Raw genomic sequence first — 24,336 nt, 5'->3', positions numbered from 1 at the left:
CAGCTGCTGCATTTCGCCTAGCCGTCTCCTTGCAAAATTCCTCATTGGCAACCTTCCATAACAGGTATTGTCCTCCATTTAGCACAGCTTTACACATATTAGCCCAATCTGCTGGCGTCATGTTCAAGTTGGGAATGGATTTGACCATGCTTACAGTGAAGGGTGCTTGAGGACCATAGGTTGTTACAGCCTCTTTTAGCTGCTTCACTTTTTTGAAATTTAAAGCATGGTGAATTCGCTGCCCTCCTGCCTGCTCAAATACAGGGCATGTTAATATTTGAGATCCTGTCTCAGGATCCCAACTATCAACTGTGGGGGTTGGGAGCCTCCCAGCATATGGAGGTGGCGCTGTTGGTTGGACACTTACGCCCTCTGGTGATAGAAAGGTGTTAGTAGCATTCTCCTGTAGAGGTGGCACTGTTGGTTGGACACTTACGCCCTCTGGTGATAGAAAGGTGTTAGTAGCAGTCTCCTGTTGTAACTTTTCCCCTGATGGCTTTTTCTGCTCTAAATTTTCTTCCTCTGTCTGACTAGTTCGAGAGACCTTCTCTTTTACTTGGATCTTTTCCTCTGTCTGACTAGCTTGAGAGACCTTCTCTTTTACTTGAATCTTTTCCTCTGTCTGACTAACTTGAGAGACCTTCTCTTTTACTTGAATCTTTTCCTCTGTCTGACTAACTTGAGAGACCTCTTTTACTTGAATCTTTTCCTCTGTCTGACTAACTTGAGAGACCTTCTCTTTTACTTGAATCAATGTCTTCTCCTTCCTCTACCATTGTCTGAACTGAAGGCTTTGGACTAAGCAAACAAGATACGAACGTCCACAATGGCAATGTGCCAACTGGCAGAGTCCCTGGGCTTTTCTTTTCTATTCTTTTTAAATCTTCACCATGATGGTTCCATTGTGATATATTTAGCAACTCCTCCTTAAAAAGCCATGGGCTACATTTTTGTATTGTATCAACGTATGCCCTGACTGTTCTTGATTTTACTGAGATGCCTCCTTCCTCTAACAATTTACTTAACACTCTTTCGGTTTGTTTTTTTACTAATTTCTGATCCCATATTTCTACTATAATACAACCCAACAAGATAACACCAAACAAAACCAAGACAGAATGAAACAAAAATGGAACAACACAAAATCATTATAGCCTTTCTATCCTCCTGACATGTGCATCCGTCCTTTCTCCCTATCTGTTCCTCAGACGCAAATAGTTTTTCCTCAGATGTGAGCGGTTTTTCTTCCGTCTCACTCATCTCCAGGGACAGGCAACTTAAAACAAAAGTGAAACAAAAGAAGAATCTTAAAATGGCTACCCATCCTCTTGCCCTGCCCTCAGGGGCGAGCAGTTTACCTTATCACTTACCCTCAGTCGTTCCCTGTGTGGCCCACCAAATGCCGCAGTCTGGCTGGGCACAATTCAGGAGCCACTTGTCAAAAGAAACGAACTTTATTTTTAGAACACACACACCACACCACACAGCTCCTCAGGAAAACCCTCAGAGCCCAACTGCCACCACCGGCTTCCCACAAGCCTCTCAACCTCCCCCACTCCTCCTGCTCTTGAGGCAGATTGGCTGGGTCGCGTGGGCGGAGCCAAAAAAAGTCCCCCAATGAGCAGCTCCTGTGGTCTGTAAGGGCGGGGAAACAGCCCAATGAGCATCACTGCAGAGGAGCCAATCAGTTGGCAGCTAGAAGTTTGCTGGGACCACTGTGAGCCAATCATCAGCTGGCAGCTGGAAGTTTGCTGGGGCCCCTTGGGCTGTGGCTCTCAACAACATATAAATAAATAAAATAAAGGTTCATCAACACCTAAAAAAATATTTTTTTAAAAAACATGGTATCTTACTGTATTGACCAGGCTGGTCTCAAACTCATGAACTCAAGTAACACTCCTGCGTCAGCCTCCCAAAGAGCTGATACAATAGGCATGTTCTGCCATGCTTGGCTTAAAGAAAAAAAAAATTTTTTTTTCATTTTTTAGTAGTAGATTGACCAAAATACCTTGGTTTTATTCAGTTATTTTTACATGGTGTTGAGGATAGAACCCAGTGCCTCACATATGCTAGGCAAGAACCCTAACACTGAGCTATAACCACAGCCCCAATTTTTTGATTTTTTGTTTTTGGGAGTCCTGGGGATTAAACCCAAGGCACTTTGCTACTCTGCTGTATTCCCAGTGCATGTATATATATGTCAGTGTACCTTTATTTATTTACTTATTTACTTATTTTCAATGCTGAGGATCAAACCCAGCATCTCACACATGCCAGGCAAGTGCTCCACCACTGAGCCACAACCCAGCTGTCCCAGTGCTTTTTTATTTTTTTACTTTGAAACAGGATCTTGCTAAACTGCTGAGGTTGGCCTTGAACTTGGGATCCTGCTGCCTAAGCCACCCAAGCCACAGGTATTGTGCTAAGTATTTTCTGAATATTAACTAATATATCTTTACCACAACATGATCCTGCATAAGCAATCCAGTGTAAGCAACACCAGGCAGCGGTACCAGAGATCGAACCCAGGGACACTTAAGCACCCAACCACATTCCTAGCACTTATTTTTTAATTTATATTTTGAGTCAGGGTCTCACTAAGTGGCTTAGGTCCTCACTGAGTTGCCAAGGCTGGCTTTGAACCCACCATCCTCCCGAGCTCCTCAGATTCCAGGCATGCAGCACCACACCCGGGTCAGCCTGATAATTCTTGAATGTGACCAGCACTACTCAAAGTTTTACACCTGGACTCTGTCATAGATTCGATACTGAAAATGGGCAGCATTTAGACTTCCTGAAGGGACTCAAAGGGTTTCCCACAGAGTGTGCCTCTTGACCCAGAATGCTTTGCAAACCAGGCCCAAGATGCCGCTGCAGCATTTCTGGGAGCTTGGCTTTGCTGCAGTTTCCCTGTGGGAACTCTGAGCAAGCCACCCGCTAGCGGGTCAGGTCAAGTGAATTCCTGTCTCGTGCCGCATGGTGAATTACAGATGGCACCGTGGTCCTGAGGTATTCTCCTGATGTTCACACAGGGGGACCTGTGGTTAGAATGAGCTCTCATCCTCTACAAAGTCCCTTCTGGAAGGCCATTTGTAGTTCATTTGTGGTTAGTCATCTAAGAGGCCAATCAGGCCCCCATTCTGCACAAGCCCCAGGTTGGCACAATTCTCCACACAGCCTTTCTTTGTGGTCCCGCCCCATTACTTCGCGCCTAACTAGCTCCGCCCATCACAACTGGCGGCAAACATACAGCCAATAGCAATCCTCAAAAGAGTAGCGCGTGCACGTTGAACGTGCCGTAAACCGTGGCAAATACAAATCTCTAGGACTAGCTCCACCCTGAGTCACCGCTCTATTCTATCGCTGGTCAAAGTGTGCTTGTAGAGGCCAGCTGGGACCTGTTGTATTGCAGCCATGGCAAATTGGTACCAGTACCGTGACCCCAACTATTATGGTCTGGGGGCTTATAATACAGAGATAGCAGCTGAAGCAGGGGAAAGTGTAGCAGCGGTAGCTGCAGAGGATGTGCCGACCCCTGCTGCAGGTGGCCACTTCCGTGAAGGAGCTATAGGCCTCATGGAAGACGTGATTCAAAAAGGTTACCTCAACCATGAGGGCGCTGTGAACCACCGAGGCATTGACTACCTTGAGGCCAATGGTGGCAAGCAGCAGCCCCGGCAGGAGCAACAGGCCGGGCAGTCTGCAAACGAGGCTGCTGCAGTTCCGCAGCCTGGGGGCACCCGTCCACGAATCCAATACAAGTTCTCAAAGTGGCAGTTGCAGGAACTGGAAAGTGTTTTCCAAGTTACTCAATACCCTGACATGGCCACCAGGTAGGTGACTGGCTTGAGAGGGTCTAAAGTCTCCAGGGGTTCAGGTTCTTTTTGGGGTCACTTTTCTCTCTCTGGCCCCTATTCTGCCCTGCCCGCTGTGAGCAAAAGCCCTTGGGGTCTTCACCTGCCTTTCTGCTCTGTGCGGGTTACCTTGTGGAATTCAGGTCAATTTTTTCATGCAGTATTGTCATGAATTAAGTCTGGAAATTGGTTGGTGGCTGCTCCTTTTGGTTTTTGTTTTCAAATTGCGGTAAAATACAAAAACAAATTTAGCATCTAAACCACTTTTGAAGTTGGCCTTCAGCAGCCTTAAGTATTTGCACATTGTTGTGGGACAGAACTCCAGAAACATCCAAATGTGGACAAAATGAAACTCTGTACCGTTAAATACCTCCCCTCCCCAGCGCCCTGTAACTACCATTCTTTTTTATTCTATGAATTTGATTCCTCTGGGCACCTCATGTAAGTGAAATCATGTAGCATTTGTCTCTTAGTGATTGCCTTGTATCTTTTTGTGTAATGTCCTTAAGGTTTGTTCATGTTGTAGCATGTGTTGGAATTTCCTTCCTTTTTAAGGCTGAGTAATATTCCATTATATGGATGTATTTCATTTGAGCGTTTATGTGGAAGGCAAATGGGATGTTTTTTTCATGTGGCTCTTATGAATAGGGCTGCTGTGAACATAGGTGGACAAATATCCAACTCCAGGTTTTCATTTCTTTGGGGTGTATACCCAGAAATGGATTTGGTATATCCTATGAAAAGTCCATGTTTGATGTTTTTATGCTTTTATGATTGCATCATAATGATACATGATAGTTGTGTTAGTTTTGACATAATCATACACGCATGAGAGTTAATTTGTTTAATTTTAGTCCAGGATGCCTCCTTTTACCTCCTTCCTCCCTCCCTCTATGTTAATTATAGATTTTGTAGTCATTTTTATTCTATAACACAGTGAGTTACAATTATGTCTTGCCCACTGAGCTGTTATTGTCACCTTAAATTTTGTGATGAGGTAAACCCATTTCTTTTTCTTTCTTTTTTTTGAATTCATGTTTTTATTGATGTTTTCTAAATTACATAGTTTCAGATGCTTATTTTTTTGCCATTATACATGTACTCCTTTTTTGCATTATAATTCTTAATACACATATATACCAAAATTTTTCATATCTCTGTTTGTATATAAGATTTGTTGGCACCAAATTCAAGTCTTCATACATGTATTTTGTACAATGATGACATCACTATCCTTGCTAATCACCTTTCCCTCCCTATCTAAAATTAATCTAATCCTCCCATGCTCTCCCTCCCTACCCCACTTTGAGTCACCCCCTTATATCAGAGAAAACATTGGGCATTTGCTTTTTTGGGATTGGCTAACTTCACTTAGCATTATCTTCTCCAACGCCATCCATTTACCTGCAAATGCCATGATTTTGGGGGTGTTTTTAGTTCTGAGTAATATTCCATTGTGTATAAATGCCAAATTTTTTTTACCCATTCATCCACTGAAGGGCATCTAGGTTGGGTCCCACAGTTTAGCTATTGTGAATTGTGCTGCTATAAACATTGATGTGGCTGTGTCCCTGTAGTATGCTGTTTTTAAGTCATTTGGGTATAGTCCGAGAAGAGGAATAGCTGGGTCAAATGGTGGTTCCATTCCCAGCTTTCCAAGGAATCTCCATACTGCTTTCCAAATTGGCTGCACCAATTTGCAGTCCCACCAGCAATGTATGAGTGTGCCTTTTTCCCCACATCCTTGCCAACATTTGTTGTTGTTTGTCTTCTTAATAGCTGCCATTGTGACTGGAATGAGAGGATATCTTAGAGTAGTTTTGATTTGCATTTCTCTGATTGCTAGAGATAATGAGCATTTTTTCATATATTTGTTGATGGATTATATATCCTCTTCTGAGAAGTGTCTGTTCAGGTCCTTGGCCCATTTATTGATTGGATTATTTAGGTTTTTTTTTTATGTTTAGCTTGTTGAGTTCTTTATATACCTAGAGATTAGTGCTCTATCCTATGTGTGAGGGGTAAAAATTTGCTTCCAGGATGTAGGCTCTCTGTTCACCTTATATTTTGTTTCCTTTGCTGAGAAAAAACTTTTTAGTTTGATTCCATCCCATTTATTGATTCTTGGTTTTAATTCTTGTGCTATAGGAGTCTTATTAAGGAAGTTGGGGCCTAATCCAACATGATGAAGATTAAGGCCTACTTTTTCACTTTTTCTTCTATTAGACGCAGAGACTCTGGTTTAATTCCTAGATTCTTTTTTTTTTTTTTTTAAGAGAGAGAGAGAGAGAGATTTTTTAATATTTATTTTTTAGTTTTCGGTGGACACAACATCTTTATTTTATTTTTATGTGGTGCTGAGGATCGAACCCAGTGCCCCGCACATGCCAGGCAAGCACGCTACCACTTGAGCCACATCCCCAGCCCTAATTCCTAGATTCTTGGTCCATTTTGAGTTAACTTTTGTGCATGGTGAGAGATAGGGGTTCAATTTCATTTTATTGCCTATGGATTTCCAGTTTTCCCAGCTCCATTTGTTGAAGATGCTATCTTTTCTCCAGTGCATGTTTTTGGCACCTTTGTCTAATAAAAGATAATCGTAACTTTATGGGTTAGTCTCTGTGTTCTCTATTCTGTACCATTGGTCTGAGTTAAACCTATTTCTAATGTGAAAATTTTCCAGGGAGTTACAGAAAAGTATACTTGAGGAGTTGTGAAGGGAGATTATAATTTTAATTTAAGCACAGAATGCACATGCTATATTATATTTTATCCACAATACTGAATACTGAATGTCTGTTGTTTTCTCTCCACAGAAAGGGACTTGCAAGATGCATCAATGTGACTGACACTAAAGTGCAGGTTAGTAAATCTGAAAAAAACAATTTGTGAGGGTAGTCATACTAAAACCTGCTTCAGTATGTGCAAAGCTCTGGCCTTGACATTTTTTTAAAATTTTTAAAATATTTTTATTAAAATATTTTTAATTTTTAAAATATTTCATTAGGGCTGGGGTTGGGGCTCAGCCGTAGCGCACTTGCCTGGCATGTGTGAGGCACTGGGTTCGATTCTCAGCACCATGTGTAAATAAATAAAATAAAGGTCTATCAACAACTAAAAAATTTTAGAAATAAATAAAATATTTCATTATAAGTATATATAATAATGGGGTTCATTTTGATATAATCAAACATGCAGATATTTTAAGTTGGTGTTATTTTAATTGTCTTGCTGAAGTAGACTAACTAATATTGAACTTTGGAGTTTCAATGGATGGAAAATAGGATGATAAATGTGAGCTTGTGCTGGTGCAGTGGTGCACACCTGTAATCCCAGTGCCTTGGGAGACTGAGGCAGGAAGATTGTGAGTTCAAAGCAAGCCTCTGCAACTTAGCGAGGCCCTATGCAACTCAGCAAGACCCTGTCAGTAAATAAAATACAAAAAAGGGCTGGGGATATTGCTCAGTGTTTAAGTGCCCCTGGTTTCAACCCTCAGTACCAAAACAAAAAAAGTGAATTTGTGGTTCTTTCCCATTACCAGAAGGAATATTATTTCCTCAAGGAAACAACAACAACAAAAAAACTACTTCTGCATTTCTGTGTACAAAATTATATATAAATAAAATATACGTGTATAATTACATATATAGTAAGTATATATAGATACATATTCAAAAATAAAGTTCATCTTCTACCTTGCCATCCGTTAGAAATCACTTTTGTGAGGAGTAAGGATGGGCCTAGGTTTGACCTTGGATGTATTCAAATTTATGGAGAGAATTAAGAGAGAGAGGGCTAGGGATATAGCTCAGTTGGTAGAGTGCTTGTCTCACATGCACAAGGCCCTGGGTTAATCTCCAGTGCCACAAAAAAGAGAGAGGGAGGGTGGGGAGAGGGAGAGGAGAGAATTAAGAGACTTGTTCTAAATTATTTGAACCAAGTATAAGCCCTAAGTTTGCTGAATGAATGTATAAATGCTGTGATGAGAATAATTCATTGAAAGCACACACTCTATATTTAAGTAGCATAGATTAAGCTGAGACTGATGGGGGAAGCTACCTGAAAAGCACAAGTACCTAGTTCTTCTACTTGTGTTTGTACATGTTGATAAAGTGACAGACAGGGGCAGCCCTCAATTTTAATTTTCTTGTATTCTGTGACATATCTACCTGAAAACATTACTCAAATGGTAATATTATGGTAGCAATAGGGCAAAGGTTTGCAAAAGTTGGGAAATTTGTCCAAAGAATGACTCAACAAAAAAAATACTGAGTTAATTTCACTTTAGCTAAGAAGGACAAAAATGTTCAAGAACAAAATTTGCATATGGTTAAAATAAACCTTGTAGCTTCCACAATAAGTGCATAAGTGGCCTTCAGTCCATATTTTCTAAGATGTATTTTTCTATTTTGGTGGTAGTATTTTGAAGAGGTGGGTTACGTGGAATATCTTTTCCTAAACATAGCCCTCATTTTAGTGTAAATTTCTACCTGTCCTGGTTTGAAATGCATACATAAGTCTTGAATCAATCAATCTCTCTCTCTCTCTCTCTCTCTCTCTCTCTCTCTCTCTCTCTCTCGTACCGGGGATTGAACTCAGGGGCACTCCACCACTGAGCCACATCCCCAGCCCTATTTTGTATTTTATTTAGAGACAGGGTCTCACTGAGTTGCTTAGCACTTCACTTTTGCTGAGGCTGGCTTTGAACTCGCAACCTTCCTGCCCCAGCCTCCCAAGCTGCTGGGATTATAGGCGTGTACCACCACGCCCTGCTATTTTTCTCTTTTTGTGGTTCTATTTTAAACTTAGGTATTGTGAAATACATTTGAGGGTGTGGCCCTCTTTTCAGGGTATCTGTAATAATTACAGATATTTTTCATTCCTTCAGGCAGTAATGACTATATGTAGGCAGGTCATTTGTCAACAGTGACTACACAAGAACAAAAACCAAGTGATAAATGCAAAAAAGGAAACGTCAGGATGACCTTATTATTAGCTTTGTTGCAGCGTGCATGTGTGAGTACAGTGATGGAAAAAGGCTGTGGACATGATGGTGGGTGCCCAGAAAAGTAGCTTCACAAAGCAAGCCACTGAGCACTGGTGTACTAATGCCACATGCCAGGCTGCACAGTCAAGCCTGGCTCAGGTGGGAGAAGTTGGGAAGCGGTTGTGAGCATTTCTTAGGGTGGTAAGGCAAAGTCAGAAGAAAAGAAAATCTCAAGGTTTGATGAGTTGCTTTTGCCTTCCCTGGATCACATGTCTCTCTGGAGTTCTAAAGGGAACTTGAGCTACAGGAGACAAATGAGGGAAAAGTCTAAATGTTATCCATTTCCAAATTCTGTACCATTAATTTCCCAAAAAAACTCAGTACATGGTTTCCCCTTCTCTTTTAGGAAACCAATCTTAGAATTACAGACCTAATATCAGCCCATGCCCCCAACACACTATGGGCTTTGGTTTTTATAGAGATTTGGTCTGTGGTACTTTACAGAGGACATATTCCAATAAAGTGCCTGAGGAGTTCCCAGAGAGAAGGGGGAACTTGACTCAGGACCAGTGGGGTTCTTGGCATTTGTGTTGGGAAAGAATTTCAGCATATGCCAAGGAAAGGCATAGACAGATTTATTTAGGAAACGTAGATACACTGAACATGGGCTTTTCAAACATGGAGCCATTCCCCTCCATCCTACTTTAAACAGGATCCACATGTTGTGGTGTCTTAATGTCCCCACACATAGGATGAAACTATTCCTAGTGAGGATAGCTGGACAGACCAATAGCTGTCAGGATGCAGAATGTGCTTTATCTGATTAAAAGGCATGCAATTAGAATTATGGACCTGGAGCAACTCACAAGCTAGACCTGCATCCAATCCATGCAAGAAACCAATAAAGAATATTAAAATTGGGAGAATAGCTGAGTGTTGTGGTGCAGGCCTGTAATCCCAGTGACTCAGGAGGATGGCAAGTTCTTAGACAGCCTCCGCAATTTAGCTAGTTCCTGTCTCAAAAATTTTAAAAAAGTGCCAGGACCGTATCTCCATTGAAAAACACCAATGGGTTCAATCCCCATTATAAAAAAATAAAATAGAGGAGAGAGAGCCAAAGTACTTGGCATCTTCTAGAGCAGGGCTAGACCTGGTGCACAGTAAGGGTGAGCTAGCCAGGCATGGTGGTGCATACCTGTAATCCCAGCGGCTTGGGAGGCTGAGACAGAAGGATCATGAGTTCAAAGCGTGCCTCAACAGTGGCTAAGCAACTCAGTGAAACCCTGTGTCTAAATAAAATACAAAATAGGACTGGTGGTGTAGTTCAGTGATTGAGTGCCCCTGAGTTCAATTCCCAGTACCCCCTCCCAACAAAAAGGGTGAACTAAAGGAGGGGGTGTAGGGTGTTAGAGATGGAACCCAGGACCTCAGGTACAGCAAGGCAAGTGCTCCCCTATTGAACTAAAGCCCTAAGCTTAGAAGGTATTTAAACAATAACACAACAGCCTCTGGAGATGGGCATATAGCTCAGTGCAAGAGCATTTCCCTAGCATATGTGAGGCTTGGAGTTCCATTCCCTGCAGGAATAGTTTCTACTGTACAGTTTAAAATCTAAGTGACCTATAATGCTGAATGTTTTTTTTTCCCACATTATGACATTTACTATTCAATATACTAAACCAATCAATACCTTTTCCTCTCTTATTGCAGGTTTGGTTTAACAACAGGAGAGCCAAATATAGGAAACATCAGAGGAAATTAATGCTTGAAGATGCATCATCTAGTTCCCAGGACCACATGTTCCTGGCAAACATGAAAAATAACTAGAATGCCATCTTTCAAGAGCCAGAGTAGAGATGGGTTTACCTGCTGCAACTGATACATGGGCTACTGTTGATGCCCAAGACACTTATATTAGCAATAAAGCACTTATATTAGCAATAAAGAAGTGAGTTATCAATACATTTGTTTTCATGTGCATGCTGGGGTATTTAAAACATGATGTGAATTTTTCCAGGAGGGACTGTAAGGTCAGGCAGCAGCGAATCAAAAGGAGGCAGATTTAAAAAGGCCGCTGATAGAGGCTTTATTGAGATTTCACTCCCGGGCTGTACCCTCAGACCAACATATTGGGTCTAAGGAGAAGCGCAGGGGGCTTGACCAGACTGGAACTTTTACTGGGCTTAAGGCAGGAAGGCAGGGTTTGAGACAGGAAAAAGGGTTTTTAGAGTCCCTTGTCCTATTGGGGTTGGTTGGGGGAGATGGCTAAGATCTAGGATTGGCTAGGAAACCCCGCTGATTGACAAGCGGTTCTATTAGTGCCTGATTGGAGTTTTTTTCACACGTGCGGGTTGCTTGGTGCTTTGTTCCTGAGCCACCTCCATCGACCTGACAGGGATGTTTCAGCATAATAACAAGGAGTTTTTCTTTCATGAGGTGACATGCCTGGGTCACCATCAGTAGGCCCTGTACTTCACCTTTTCCCAAGTTTCATGGGGGTCTACACTGACCCATATATTCATCTATGTTCCCTCTCCCATCATGCCATTGTCACCCCCACTCTGTTTAAATACCTTCTAAGCTTAGGGCTTTAGCTCAATAGGGGAGCACTTGCCTTGCTGTACCTGAGGTCCTGGTACATCTCAGGAGAAGCAGAACCTCTACATGTGCAAGGAGGGGCAGGCCAAGTCTCTAGCAAGAGAACAGTGTGTCTTCACAGAGGGCCAAGTTCCAGCCATGCTGAGTTCACTGTGAATCCTGGTCTGAGAAATTCCCTAAAGGGAAACTCAAGGATTTATGGGAAGGTGGCAACTGAACATTCATGTTGTTAGCTCCAAACTCTTCACTGCCCTCCATTTTTTTAAAGTTTTTTTTTTTTTTTAATATTTATTTTTTAGGTGTAGATGGACACAACACAATGCCTTTATTTTTATGTGGTGATGAGGATCGAAGCCCAGTCCCGCCCATGCTAGGCGACCGCTCTACCGCTGAGCCACAATCCCAGCCCCTCACTGCCCTCCATTTTTATGGTGCATGTGGCCACTAGCAGCTGTTGTCCAGAGGTCCTGCTGCTTCCAAAGAAACAAAAATCAATCTCATGGAGGCCAGGTAGGAGGAGCAGAACCAGTAGGAAGGGAGAGGTCCCCAAGAGTTCAATGATATTCCAAATTTTCCTCAGCCAAATCATGCCTTAAAAAGGAAGTAGACAGAACTGGAAGAATATATAGTCAGTAGGGGCTCAATAAGGAGGTTTAAGTTAGCTGAAATGTTCCCATGGGAGAAATAGGATCAAATAAAACAGAAAGGCCTCATAAAGACCAAGGGAAACATTTTCCAGCTCAGGAATTTCCCCACTTAAGGCAGTCAGGAAGGGCTGGGGTTGTAGCTCAGTGGTAGAGCACTTGCCTCACATGTGTGAAGTGCTGGGTTCGATCCTCAGTACCGCATACAAATAAGTAAATAAAATAAAGATACTGTGTTCATCTACAACTGAAAAAAAAAAAATTTAAAAGGCCTAGAAGAGGCCTTCTAGCCCAACTTCAGAGGGTACTCAAAATCTTAGTCATCAAATCTATCCTTTCCAGCTTTAACAGAAGTTTTCCTGGAGCAATGGGTCCCACACCTCCAGGAGTGGAGGAAAAAAAAGCTTCAAATGTGCATCTGCAGAGTCCTGGGTGAGAGGTCCAGGAGTCCAGTTATCAGTCTGATTTTACCCAAGTCATGGCATCTGTTAAATTTTAAATTTTTGCATTTGCTACGGATGGTAAGGAAGACTTCAGTCAAAGGCAAACATCAAGATAGACATAGGGGGACTGGGGATGTGACTCAGCAGTAGCGTGCTTGCCTAGCATGTATGAGGCGCAGGGTTTGATCCTCAACAGCACATAAAAATAAAATAAAGAGGTTGGGGATGTAGCTCAAGTGAGGCACTGGGTTCGACAACAAAAGCCAAGAGATAAAAATATGAAAAAAAAATTAAAAGCCATCAACTTTTTTATTTCATTGAGTTTGATTAATGCCAGATAAACTTGAACTTCCAGATAAAGCACAGGACTGACAAATAAATTTGAAATTCAGATAAATAATGATTAATATTTTTATAATTCCCTCACAAATATTGGTTGGGATAAGCTTATTCCAAAATACATTTTTTTCTGCAATACAAATTTAATGTGAGCTATGTATTTTTGTTTTATTTGCTTAATCTTGCAACAGTAAAATAAAGATATTGTCAATAACTTAGAGAATTTTAAAATAATCTGTCCTTTTTCTTGGTAACCAATTGTGACTTTTCTTTAATCCAGGAGTAAGTCAGACAATACATGCACTTCAATTTGGATCATTGTCCCCACTGCAGGCACACACACTCAGCATCCAAATTTTATACATCTCAAAATTCTCTCTGCTGATGTTACCAAAAGCTCAGTCCTTGTCCCCAGTGAGGATATGGTTTTGAGAAAAAGGAAAAATAAGTTTTACTGCTTTGCTAGCAAAGGAGAAACACAGGGCACTGTGGTCACAGAAGCTGTGATTCTTTTGTGATTTTGGAATAAGCTTATCCCAACCTTTGGGGGTGGGTGGGACATGACCCCAGGATTTTTAAAGAGGTGAATCAAATGCTACATTCTAGGTGGGCCCTGAGATTAGGGTGTGTGTTTGTAATTCACTTGTTAATTTGGAAACTGGCCATTTCTCAGGTCTTCTGGGCCATCCCTGAAGTCTGAATTACTGTGTTCCTTTGGTGGGTGTGTGCTTAAGGCGCCTATGATGGGATAGAGGCTTGGGGGGCGGGCGAGGGAGAAGAGGAAAAAACCTGTTCATTTTGAAACAAGTCTCAGAGGCAGAGCCGTAACTATATTCAAAACGTTCCATGGACCACTGTTGCACTTCGTAGTTTTCCATCCACTGAGCCACACCGTGCTCCTTGGAAATTAATTCCCATTTAGTCATGCTGTGTTAAAGCTGAGCCCAATCTCTCCCCACACTGCAAGACCCACTGCAGCAATCTGTACAGCTGTTTTCCCACCCACATCACTCCATGGGACCCTGGCAGCTCACTGTTTCTGGACCTATGGGGAGGCTCTGCAGCAGCCTCTGCCCATCCCTGTCCTTGGGCTCCCCCTTCCTCCCTAAGCCTTTTTTTTAAAAAAAAATATATAAACACAATACCTTTATTTTATTTATTTTTAATATTTTATTTTTTAGTTTTAGATAGATACAATCTTTATTTTTATGTGGTGCTGCCAATCCTGGTTGTTTTATTAGCTTTGAGACCGTGGGCAAACACTTCCTCTTCTTTAAATGGGGATACTAGTACCTCATTATTAGGAAATCCTAATAGTGTATGACCACCAAATAAAATCATCCAAGAAAATCATTCAATTGCTTGCCACAGAGTAAAGGATGTAACAGATGCAAAATACTAATAAAAATATGGAGTGGGCTTGGGATGTAGCTTAGGGGTAAAGCAGTTGCCTGGCATGTGTGAGGCCCTGGGTTCAATTCTCAGCACTGCATATAAATAAACAAATTAACTAAATAAAGGTCCATTGACAACTAAAAATATATATGTATATTTAAAAAAATATGGAGGTGACAGTTTAAACAGAACTATCTCCACCAATATGCCCTAGCATATAGAAATTGTAACCTGTTCCCTACCCAGCACCTTGAACGAGTTCCATCATATACTATCTCAACAATAAGTGGTTCAAGTTCTCTTTCAATTTATTTAATACATTTTTTAAGTGAAAGGGTATTCTGACTCTAATTCTACTGCTTTTATTTGTTTAAGGTACAAGAGTTTTGCCTTAGAAGTTTAGAATTTAGTCTGCCAAAAGCCAGACAACTTGTCAGATTTGGTCCTAAGAGGAAACTTATGAGACAGGTGAAAAATAAAGCCAAGTTATTATAGACAATCTCCTTTTCTAGGATATATAGGAAAGTTTTTAGATACTGTAAAAGTTTTTGATTTTGATCACCCCAGGGAGGGGAGAAGAGAGTATGATTTCAATTTCTATCCTCCTCTTGTTTCCTTTCTTTGTTCTTTTTGGAATTTCTTCAGAAGTGTTTTTTTTTTAATATTTATTTTTTAGTTTTAGGTGGATACAATGTCTTTATTTTATTTTTATGTGGTGCTGAGAATCGAACCCAGTGCCTCACACATGCTAGGCAAGCTTAAGCTGCCACTTAAGCCACATCTCCAATCCTGAAGTCGAGGTATTTCAATGATGAAGACAGGAAGTAGTCAAATGGTACAAAAAATATGAAGCAGAAACCATTTCCAGACTTTGACTGAAGTCTTCCTTACCATCCGTAGCAAATGCAAAAATTTAAAATTTAACAGATGCCATGACTTGGGTAAAATCAGACTGATAACTGGACTCCTGGACCTCTCACCCAGGACTCTGCAGATGCACATTTGAAGCTTTTTTTTCCTCCACTCCTGGAGGTGTGGGACCCATTGCTCCAGGAAAACTTCTGTTAAAGCTGGAAAGGATAGATTTGATGACTAAGGGGCGACATTCAGGATTTCTATAAACAATTATACAAAGCACAATATAATGGGAACAATAGCAAAACAACAACAACAAAATATATCTCCTCTTTGCCAAAAACAAACAAACAATCACATGAGTACATAGTGTATTCATGGACGTTCCTCACTAACCCCTAGGATCTGAGGCCTCTGGTGTAGTAATGAATTCCTATCTGCAAAGGTTGTACATTATAAGCAGTTGCTTTGCTGACACTTCATGCCCACAATTATAAAGGTAGGAGAGAAAATAGGAATGAAAAACACTGACAGGTAAGCAAAAAATACATGCACTCCCACCAGAACCTTCCTTCAGGTTGGAAACAAGCATTGTGAAATTGGCCTATGATTAATTCCCATGAAAATAAATTCCAGAAGAGCTGTGGCTCCTTATCTGCAAACATGGCAATCACTTTACACTACAGCCACGGTGTTCCCAATTAATTGCTTTTTAAATTTTAGTGGTATATTTTTCTTTCTTTTTGCTGTGGTAAAAAATAATTAACATAAGTTTTGCTATTATAACCATTATAAAGTGCACAGTTCAGTGTCATAAATTCCAATGGCACTTTAAAATTTTTTTTTAATCGTTGATAGACCTTTATTTTATTTATTTATATGTGGTGCTGAGAATCTAACCCAGTGCCTCAAACATGCCAGGCAAGTATGCTACCACTGAGCCACAACCCCAGCCCTCCATTGGCACTTTGAATGGACAACTATCTTTATGAAGCCTGACACTGCTAGAGAGAACTTAATGATTTTCAAAAGTGGGATTGGGGGCTGGCGTTGTGGCTCAGCAGTAGAGTGCTTACCTAGCATGTGCAAGGCACTGGGTTCGATCCACATAAAAATAAATAAATAAAATAAAGGTATTATGTCCAACTACAACTAAAAAAATGGGATTGGTTTCCTTCATGATACTTTCATTTCGTCTTAGTTGTTTTCCACCATGGCAGTTTTACATGAAGATGGCATGAACGAAGCCAAGATGCTTCATTTAAATGAAAGGATTATTCCTGATCATTTATCAGGGAACATCTTCTTGCTTCCAACGGCACTGAACCAAGAGGTCCCCTTTCAGGGTTTAATTAGCTGGAACTAAGGTTCTTGAAAAGATGTTGAAGGTGAGAGAAAGCATTTGAAGGTGTTGACATTCAACTTCTGAGCTGGGGAAGGTGTAATATTGCTTCATGTCTTGGGGGTAAATGGATCAGGAAGGGACAAAAACCTCACCCTCACCTGGAAGGAGTATCCTTTGGTTTCCTTTGAAGAGGCAGGATCCTCCTGAAAGCATGGATTCCATTCCCATGTCTCCTCCTCAAAAAAAGCAGAGCAGGGAATAGAACTTGGCGGGCACCAGGTAAGTGCCTGGCTCTAAAGCCCTAACAGTAGCCCCCTAGACAGCTTCCCCTAGAGTCTGTTGGGCCTGAGCTCATCAGCACGAATGGATCTTGACTCTGCCTTGAAACACTATTCTTCCTTAGGGACCCCTGCCCCCTGTATCTTGCACATGCATGTGGTCCCCATGGGGTAGGATGGGGTGAGTATGCAATGGTGGAGGGGGGTGGAAGAGGTTGTGTCTTTGTATCCTGCCATGGGCACTTGGGAAGCTTGTGTGGTTGCACAGCCTGATGGTGACCCCATGATCTAACTGCATGAATAGAGGCCTCTTCACCTTTGGTTTGAATGACACTTTTCATCCATAGTTTACTAATCCCAAGGGGCACACAAAACAAATATACATAGATTTCATATCTTTATTGAAATGCAAAAAACAAGTGCTAAATGAGTCAATGACTAAAGTTTTATTTAACACATCTAACATGCATTTGGTAAATTGCTCTTGATGGTGTTCTATGAAAAATTTGTATCTATTTGCAAAGCACTTTGGAAAATACAGGTCCCACAGACTACTCCTCAGTAAATGGGGAGTACAAATGAATTGTTGGCAATGACAATAGAGACCAAGTTAAATGAAGCCAGGCCAAAAGGAGGCAAAGGCGGGAGAAACAAAGGTAGAGGAGGCAAGAACAGGTGAGGAAAGGGTGTCAGGGGTGGCAGGTGAATCAGATGCGGCAGGCGAATCAGAGGAGGCAGGTACATCAGGGGCGGCACAGGCATTATGGGTGGCAGAGGCATCATGGGTGGCAGGGGAAACAGGGGCGACCAGAGCAGCAGTGGCTCCAGACGAACCCATGTCCCATCTGGCTTCAGAATGAACATGGTATTATAGGGGCCACTCGAGATTATGGTGACAGGGTGGCCTGGGCACATGAAGGGCACATTTCTGAATCTTGGTGCCCTATGTCGTCTCCTCCACCTGGCTCTCCTGTTCTTGAACCAAACCTTTGGTGAGAGAGAGAAAAAAAAGGATTGATTGAGTATATCGAGCATTTAATGTCATCATAGGCAAAACAACACAACTCAACAGGTGACTCCATATGTCCTTATTATTTTCAATTGCATCAGGAGAAGCTATTTCCTTATTGCTAATTATCTTAGGAAAGTTAATGCCATAACCTTCTTCTAGTGAGCTCCAACTATATGCCAAACTCTGGCTTGGCTTATTGCTTTGACTCTCTCCTCCTTCCTTTAATACTGTCTTCCTTTAATATTGTGCAGTTGTAGCTGATAAATTGGACTTGGTCCCTGCAGCTATTGCTATGTCTGCTCTATCTGTTCCATGATGGTTGACCATCCACTCTCTAGCTGCCACCAATCCCTACTCACTAGTCAGGTGTCACCGTGGTTATACAGAAGCTGAGCTGCACTTGATGAAAAGCGGGTACCTTTTAGAATCATACCAAAGGGAATGGCCCCCACTTTGAAAAGCCTATATTCAGTGTGAAGAAATAATCAACAGGATTTTTTTTGGGGGGTATTAGACATGGAACCCATGCACTGAGCTGCTTCCCTAGTCCCTTATAAATTTTTTTTTTTTTTTTGAGACAGGGTCTAAGTTGCTGAGTTTGGCCTCAAAATTGTAATCCTCCTACCTCAGCCTCCCAAGTTGCCAGGATTACAAACATTTGCCAATGCACCCACCTCTGTAGGAATTTTAAACAAAAGATCTTCAAGGGCATATACGAGGTCATTTATCCTATGAAACTTCTTGAAAATTAAAAAGATGATATTGAGGGAAGCCTGGTCTTATGGCCCCATGGAGTGTGTGGCTTGCCTTACTGGGACACGAGTGTAGTTGAGGCCCTGGACTCTGTTTTCATGTTCTAAACTTTAGGAGTAATGAATATTTAGACTAAGTCCAACTTCACCCTTTGCCCAGCCAAGAGTTCTTAGGGGAAAAGGCACTGTCAATTATACATGCTCTAACCCATCCTACCCTCCAGATTCTCCTGGGATCTGGTGATTCTGAGCTCCCTACATTCTCATGTTCTGAGACAACAGACATGGTTTCTCAGCATGGTTAGACACCTTCAGCCAACTAGCCCTACTACTCAAATAGGAGATTCTAATCCTATCCACATTTCTAAAGCAGGGAAATCCAAACAGGCATTTCTGAAGACAATCAATAATAATATAGGATGGTATCAAAAAAGACTACCTGCTAACTATTTAAAGACCAAAAGTAAAACCTGTCAATTAAACTGCACTATCCCTTCAGTATCCTATTTAATGAGGTTTCCATTTTATTATCCTTTTGGAAGTTCCCAAACAACAAATCTATGAGACAAAGGATGTCTTCTTGCTGGGCATGGTACATGCCTGTAATCTCAGTGACTCAGGAGGCTGAGGCAGAACGACAGAAAGCTTGAGGCCAGCCTCAGCAACTTAGCAAGGCTTTGTCTCAAAATAAAAATAAAAAGGACTGGTAATAGAGCTCTGAGTTTAAACTCCAGTACCAAAAAACAAACAAACAAACAAAAAAAACCCCTCTTCTTCCTGTTCAATGCCTCATTTCTCCCTCCCATCTTCCTCTCTGGAGTTCCCTTTGAATATATAGATTGAAAAATCTATTAAAATAGTACTTGTTTGGGGAGATTCGAATGTACCAGTGGCTAAAGGTTCATAAACATAACCAGTGCCAAAAGTGAGCTAAATATGGTATGGACTGACATTTAGGTCCCTATTCCCAATATTGGTTTCATAAAAGAGCTCTTGCTATCTTTATAGAATGTGGGGGCCGGGGGTCTGTTAAAGCTTTTTGGAGATAGTCATGTCAAAATGGTTGACAACAGATGTGAGCCCAGCCTGTGGCATTAGGATGCCAGTGGTCAGGGGCCTGCTTTGTGGGGCTGCTTTTCTACACACCATCACCTGATCTGCAACACTTTTCCATCACCACAGTACTCCTCAGGAGCAAAGTGCATGATATCATCCTGATCTTTTTTTTTTTTTTTCTTTTTCTCTTTTCCCAATACTCCTTTGATACAACTTTCAGTTTTCTACGGCCTCCAAATAATCACCTTGGGATCCAATGACATACAAATTAGTTATCACTGGCTGAGTAAATGAGAAAGTATTTCATATTACCACAGGTCAGAATCTATCCTGAACTGACAACCAGCCCCCACTATCAATGAATTCCACAAAACACATTTCTTCATGAGAGTACCACAAAAAGGAAGGGAAAAAAATATAGGTGTTAGGAACTGCTCAATAAAACAGCCACTAATGCATTTGGTAGTTTCAAAAAGTTTAATGTGTGCAGTTTCTCCAAGACATATGTCTGTTTCTAATAGTTGCCTAACACTTCTACCTTTCTTAGGTCAGTGGAAATTTGTCCAAAATCGTTTTTAGTTGTTTTTTAGACACATTTCTAAAGACTGTATATCTTCTTCTCATCTTCACCTTAACATACAACCTACTATGTTAGTAATGTTTTCAGGCTGATGCGTCAACATATTCCAGAAAATTTAAATGTAGGGCTGCCACTCTCTGTTTGGCTTTACCAAGATTTAAAAACAACAGCAGGACCAATCAGTAAATGGGCAAATGAACTAAACATTTATTGAAAGAACTACAAATAGCCAACAAATATATGAAGAAATGTTCAACCTCCTTAGCAATCAGGAAAAGATGAATCAAAACTGATATGTTCCCATCCAGGTGCAAATTTTTTTTTTTTTTAAAAAGCAACCACCCTCCACTGAAATTTCATCTCACTGTACTCAGAATGGCAACCGTCAAGATAACAAATAATGCTGATGAGATGAGAATGTGGGGGAAAACTCAGACTCATATATTGTTGGTGGAGCTACAAATTAGTACAACCACAATGGAAATTAGTATGGAGATTCCTCAAAAGACTACAACAGAACTACCTAATGACCCAACTATCCCACTCTTTGGTATTTACCCCAAAGGGCTAAAATCAGCGTACTATAGTGATTCTACAGACCAAGGTTTATAGCAGCACACTGCACAATAGCCAAGTTATGGAACCAGCCTAGGTATCCATCAGCAAATAAATGGATAAAGAAAATGTGGTATATATACACAATGGAGTTTTACTCAGCCATAAAAAAATGAAATTATGGCTTTGGTAGGAAAATGGATGGCACTGGAAAAGACTAAGTGAAATAAGCCAGACTCAGAAAGTCAAGGTCAAATATTTTCTCTCAAATGCAGAAGCTAAAGAGAGAGAAAAAAAATGGGTCTCACAAAACCAGAGGGAATTCAATAGAGATCCAGAGGGAGGGAGGAGGGGAGGACAAGGAGAGGTACTAAGGAACAAAATCGACCAAATTATGATATATCCATGTATACCACATGGAATCCCACTTAAAAAGTGTTGGAAGGGAGATAGTAGAGTAAAGATAGAGGAAGGGAATCAGGGGAGGAAGGAGGGAAGGGAAAGGGGAGGTACTAGGGAATGATATTGATCAAATTGTTATGTGTGTATATGAATGTCACAATAAATGCCCATTGTTATAAACAACTGTAATGTACCAGTAATAACCATTAAAAAAAGGAGGAGGACCAGGCATTTGGACTTTAGACTCTCCCAGTTCCTATCAGTCTCAGTTTATCTAAACACACATTAGTTACACATCTGTTGTGTTCTTGCTGTGAATTATTCCCTCACTCCAATGCCTAAATATTTATAAGTTCACTCCTTAAACAAAAAGTTTATGCTTGGTTTTAAATAATTTAATATGGAGCTTCTTGGTACACTAACTTGAATAATTCTCATGTCAGAATTAACCTCAACATGACTCCATTCAGAAGTGCTACCTAAAGGAAACCAGTGTTAGAAGGAATTGAAATTTATTATATACATATGTATAATTTATATTTTATGTACTTATAATATATAAATATGCTTCTAATTTAGAATTCATTTATAATTTATACTAAGACATATATATGTAAGGAACAAAAAAAAAGTACTTCAGACTTTTTTGTTCCTTTAGGAAGTCATGTACCCTCTGGAGATGGAAATTTCCTTATGCTGAGGGTTTCTCATTTCATTTTCCACCCCAAAAATCCCCAAAGTTCAAACCTCATTTCCTAAACATAGGGAAGGCAACAAAATATATCAACGACATGACAATCAATGTTCATGACAAATGAGTTCAAACTGAAACAGGTTTTGATTTTTTCTTTTCTCCCCCGCCCCCACAGTGCTGGGGATCCCCAAGACTTCACACATTGGAGACAAGCACCCTACCAGGAAGCTACATTCCCATTTATTTATTTATTTATTGGTACCAAGGACTGAACCCAGGAGTGCGTTTTACCAGTGAGCCACATCTCCAGCCCTTTTAATTTTTTATTTAGAGACACAGTCTTGCTAAGTTGCTTAGGCTGGCTTGGAACTTTCAATTCTCTCAGTCACTGGGATCACAGGCATGGGCCTCAGCAAAAGCCCAGATTGCTTTTTTCCACATTTACTGACCTGCACTCTGGCTTCAGTCACACCCATCTGTCTTGCAATCTCCTTTCTGAGGAGAAAACATTGCAAATATTAAATATCTGGCATTGTGGATGAAAAAATATACAAAGTACATTTCATGTTTGTTTTTAAATGTTTGTGCCATCAAACCTCCCCCAACCCCGTGTGTGCTACTCTGTAATATCCACCCTGAGGCTTGCTTTAGGGACAGTTTTCTCTCAGATGCAAACTTTACCGGGTGGCCAAAACACCAATAATCATGAGAAATAATGTTCTAATGTATTTACAAATATAAAAATTAATGCCAAAAATCCACAATAAACAGCTTGATTCATTTAAATACTGTATGGAAATATTTACCTTCATTCCCAGTTGGCATAACCACATTCCCACCCTAGAACCAAATGCAGGAGAACAGGCTGGGCAGCAAGGAGGGGACTTTTATTTCAGGAAAGGAAGAGAAGGACCCAGAAGAGAGCCAAAGTATGTGCTCCCAGCAAATGGCACCCAGAAGGACAATCTGCTTACCTCACTGGGCCGTTGGGGTATTGATTGCGTTGGAAAATGCTCTCCAATTCCTGCAATTGCCCTGGGGTGAACCTGGTGTGCTCTTAGAGCTGCTGCAAGTCTGCAGACAGTACACTCCCATCGCCCTCATCCTCAGGGGTTCCCTCCTCCTGCTGCAGCTGGTGCTCCTCATCACCACTGTAGGCGCCACCACCCTCAAGGTTCCTGTCGTCAATTGGGCCCTGAGCACTGGCGCCAACATGGCCTTCTTCTCCTTCCTCTTCTTCTCTTTCCTCTTCTTCTCGTTCCTCTTCCTCCTCCTCCTCCTCCTCTTCCTCCTCCTCTTCTTCTTCTCCTTCTTCCTCTTCTTCTCTTTCCTCCTCCTCTTCTTCATCTTCCTCTTCATCTTCTGCTCCTTCCTCCTCTTCTCCTTCCTCTCCTTGTTCTGCTCCCTGCTCAGGCTCACTCTGTACACCTTCTTTTTTCTCTTCTTCCTCTACAGCAACGGTGGTCACCACTGGCTTTCCACCTGGAAAGGAAGAAGCACAAAGAGAAAAAGTGAAAGATCAAGGCTTTGGGGCCTAGGGTACTTGGGAAGGTGCCGTACAACACGAGGGCGGCGGGGGTTGGGGGACAGAATCCGTCCACTCGCCTCGGCCAGGAAATGTTCGCTTTCTGGAGATCACTAAAGCACTCATCCGGTCCAGGAACGGACCAAGCTGTTCTTCCCCATTTTCCTCAGCTCCTAGGCTGAGCAAGCTGCCGGCATCATGACTGTGGCCCTGAGGAGGCTCCATGCTCTGGGTGCTATGGATGAAGCTGTGGGCTTTTGAAGATTCTAAACTAGTGCCCCTGTGTTTGCCTGAGCAAAATGAGAGCCCTGACGTGAGGCTGCAAGGGTTCTCTTTTGGCGCCAAGATCTCGATACAATGTATCAGTTGCTGTGGGTTGAGTCTCCAAGGCATATAAGGTACAGGGGCTTGGAGTTGCAATGAGCAGGGTGTACTTGCAAGGAGGACAGGAAGGTGAGCCTATGTGAGTGCAGAATTGGGGTCTCTAAATTGCAGGTTAGCTGTCTAATCCCACCTTGCTGAGGTATCTTTCCTGGGAAGGTGCAATGCTGAGCTGTGCAGATGAATTTTCAGGGAGGAAGAGAAAGATCTCTCCAGAGGCTTCGGAGAAATGTTTGAAGAATACCTCTTGGACTAACCCTCCACATCCAACAGCCAGTAGTTAAGCTAATATCTAGGAGGCCATTAATACCAGAAGTTTATAGAATCACTGCTGTTTGTGACTACATGCATGATTATCTAGGATCATCTAGGAGGCTATTGCTCTGAACTTTTGTAGAGGTTGAAGTCAAAGCCTGCCATGCTTCCCAGGTCTCCAGGAACCAAAGCTTGGGGGCCAGGTTTTCCAGAGCAGCCAGTGGCTCCTATCTATACACTTTGAAAAAAAAAATGAACCTAGAGAAAGTCCATGGCCTCTAAATTTTTAGTAATGCATCTACAGCAAAATGCAAGAGTAGAAAAGTGCACAGTGCTTAGAGAATCCCAGATTATATAAACTGTAGGGAGCCTTTCATTTTCCCCTA

At 41.5% G+C, this 24,336-nt stretch overlaps 2 protein-coding genes across 2 annotated transcripts; one reads left to right on the top strand and one right to left on the bottom strand.

Moving 5' to 3' along the window:
* The first annotated feature begins 3,414 nt into the window (after positions 1-3,414).
* Positions 3,415-10,668, top strand: LOC114089890 (rhox homeobox family member 1). Its single transcript, XM_027931864.2, has 3 exons — positions 3,415-3,833; positions 6,671-6,716; positions 10,552-10,668. Exons 1-3 carry the CDS (start codon positions 3,415-3,417, stop codon positions 10,666-10,668), a joined length of 582 nt encoding a protein of 193 aa, XP_027787665.1.
* A 6,628-nt stretch (positions 10,669-17,296) lies between these two features.
* LOC114089882 (rhox homeobox family member 2B) lies at positions 17,297-23,539 on the bottom strand. Its single transcript, XM_027931857.1, is given in 4 exon segments — positions 17,297-17,725; positions 22,239-22,284; positions 22,764-23,043; positions 23,353-23,539. Coding segments are annotated over 4 exon segments (942 nt in total).
* Positions 23,540-24,336: the final 797 nt, after the last annotated feature.

The sequence above is a fragment of the Marmota flaviventris genome, chromosome X (genome assembly GCF_047511675.1).
Source record: "Marmota flaviventris isolate mMarFla1 chromosome X, mMarFla1.hap1, whole genome shotgun sequence".
NCBI classification, from domain to species: domain Eukaryota; kingdom Metazoa; phylum Chordata; class Mammalia; order Rodentia; family Sciuridae; genus Marmota; species Marmota flaviventris.
The sequence above is the reverse complement of the archived record's forward strand: the minus strand, read 5'-3'. Positions and strand labels throughout refer to the sequence as shown.

Excerpts from the sequence above, each read along its gene's own strand:
- LOC114089890 (XM_027931864.2), top strand. The coding sequence starts at position 3,415 with ATGGCAAATTGGTACCAGTACCGTGACCCCAACTATTATGGTCTGGGG. Across the intron at positions 3,834-6,670 it reads TACCCTGACATGGCCACCAG|AAAGGGACTTGCAAGATGCA; the intron begins GTAGGTGACTGG and ends TTCTCTCCACAG. Across the intron at positions 6,717-10,551 it reads TGACTGACACTAAAGTGCAG|GTTTGGTTTAACAACAGGAG; the intron begins GTTAGTAAATCT and ends CTCTTATTGCAG.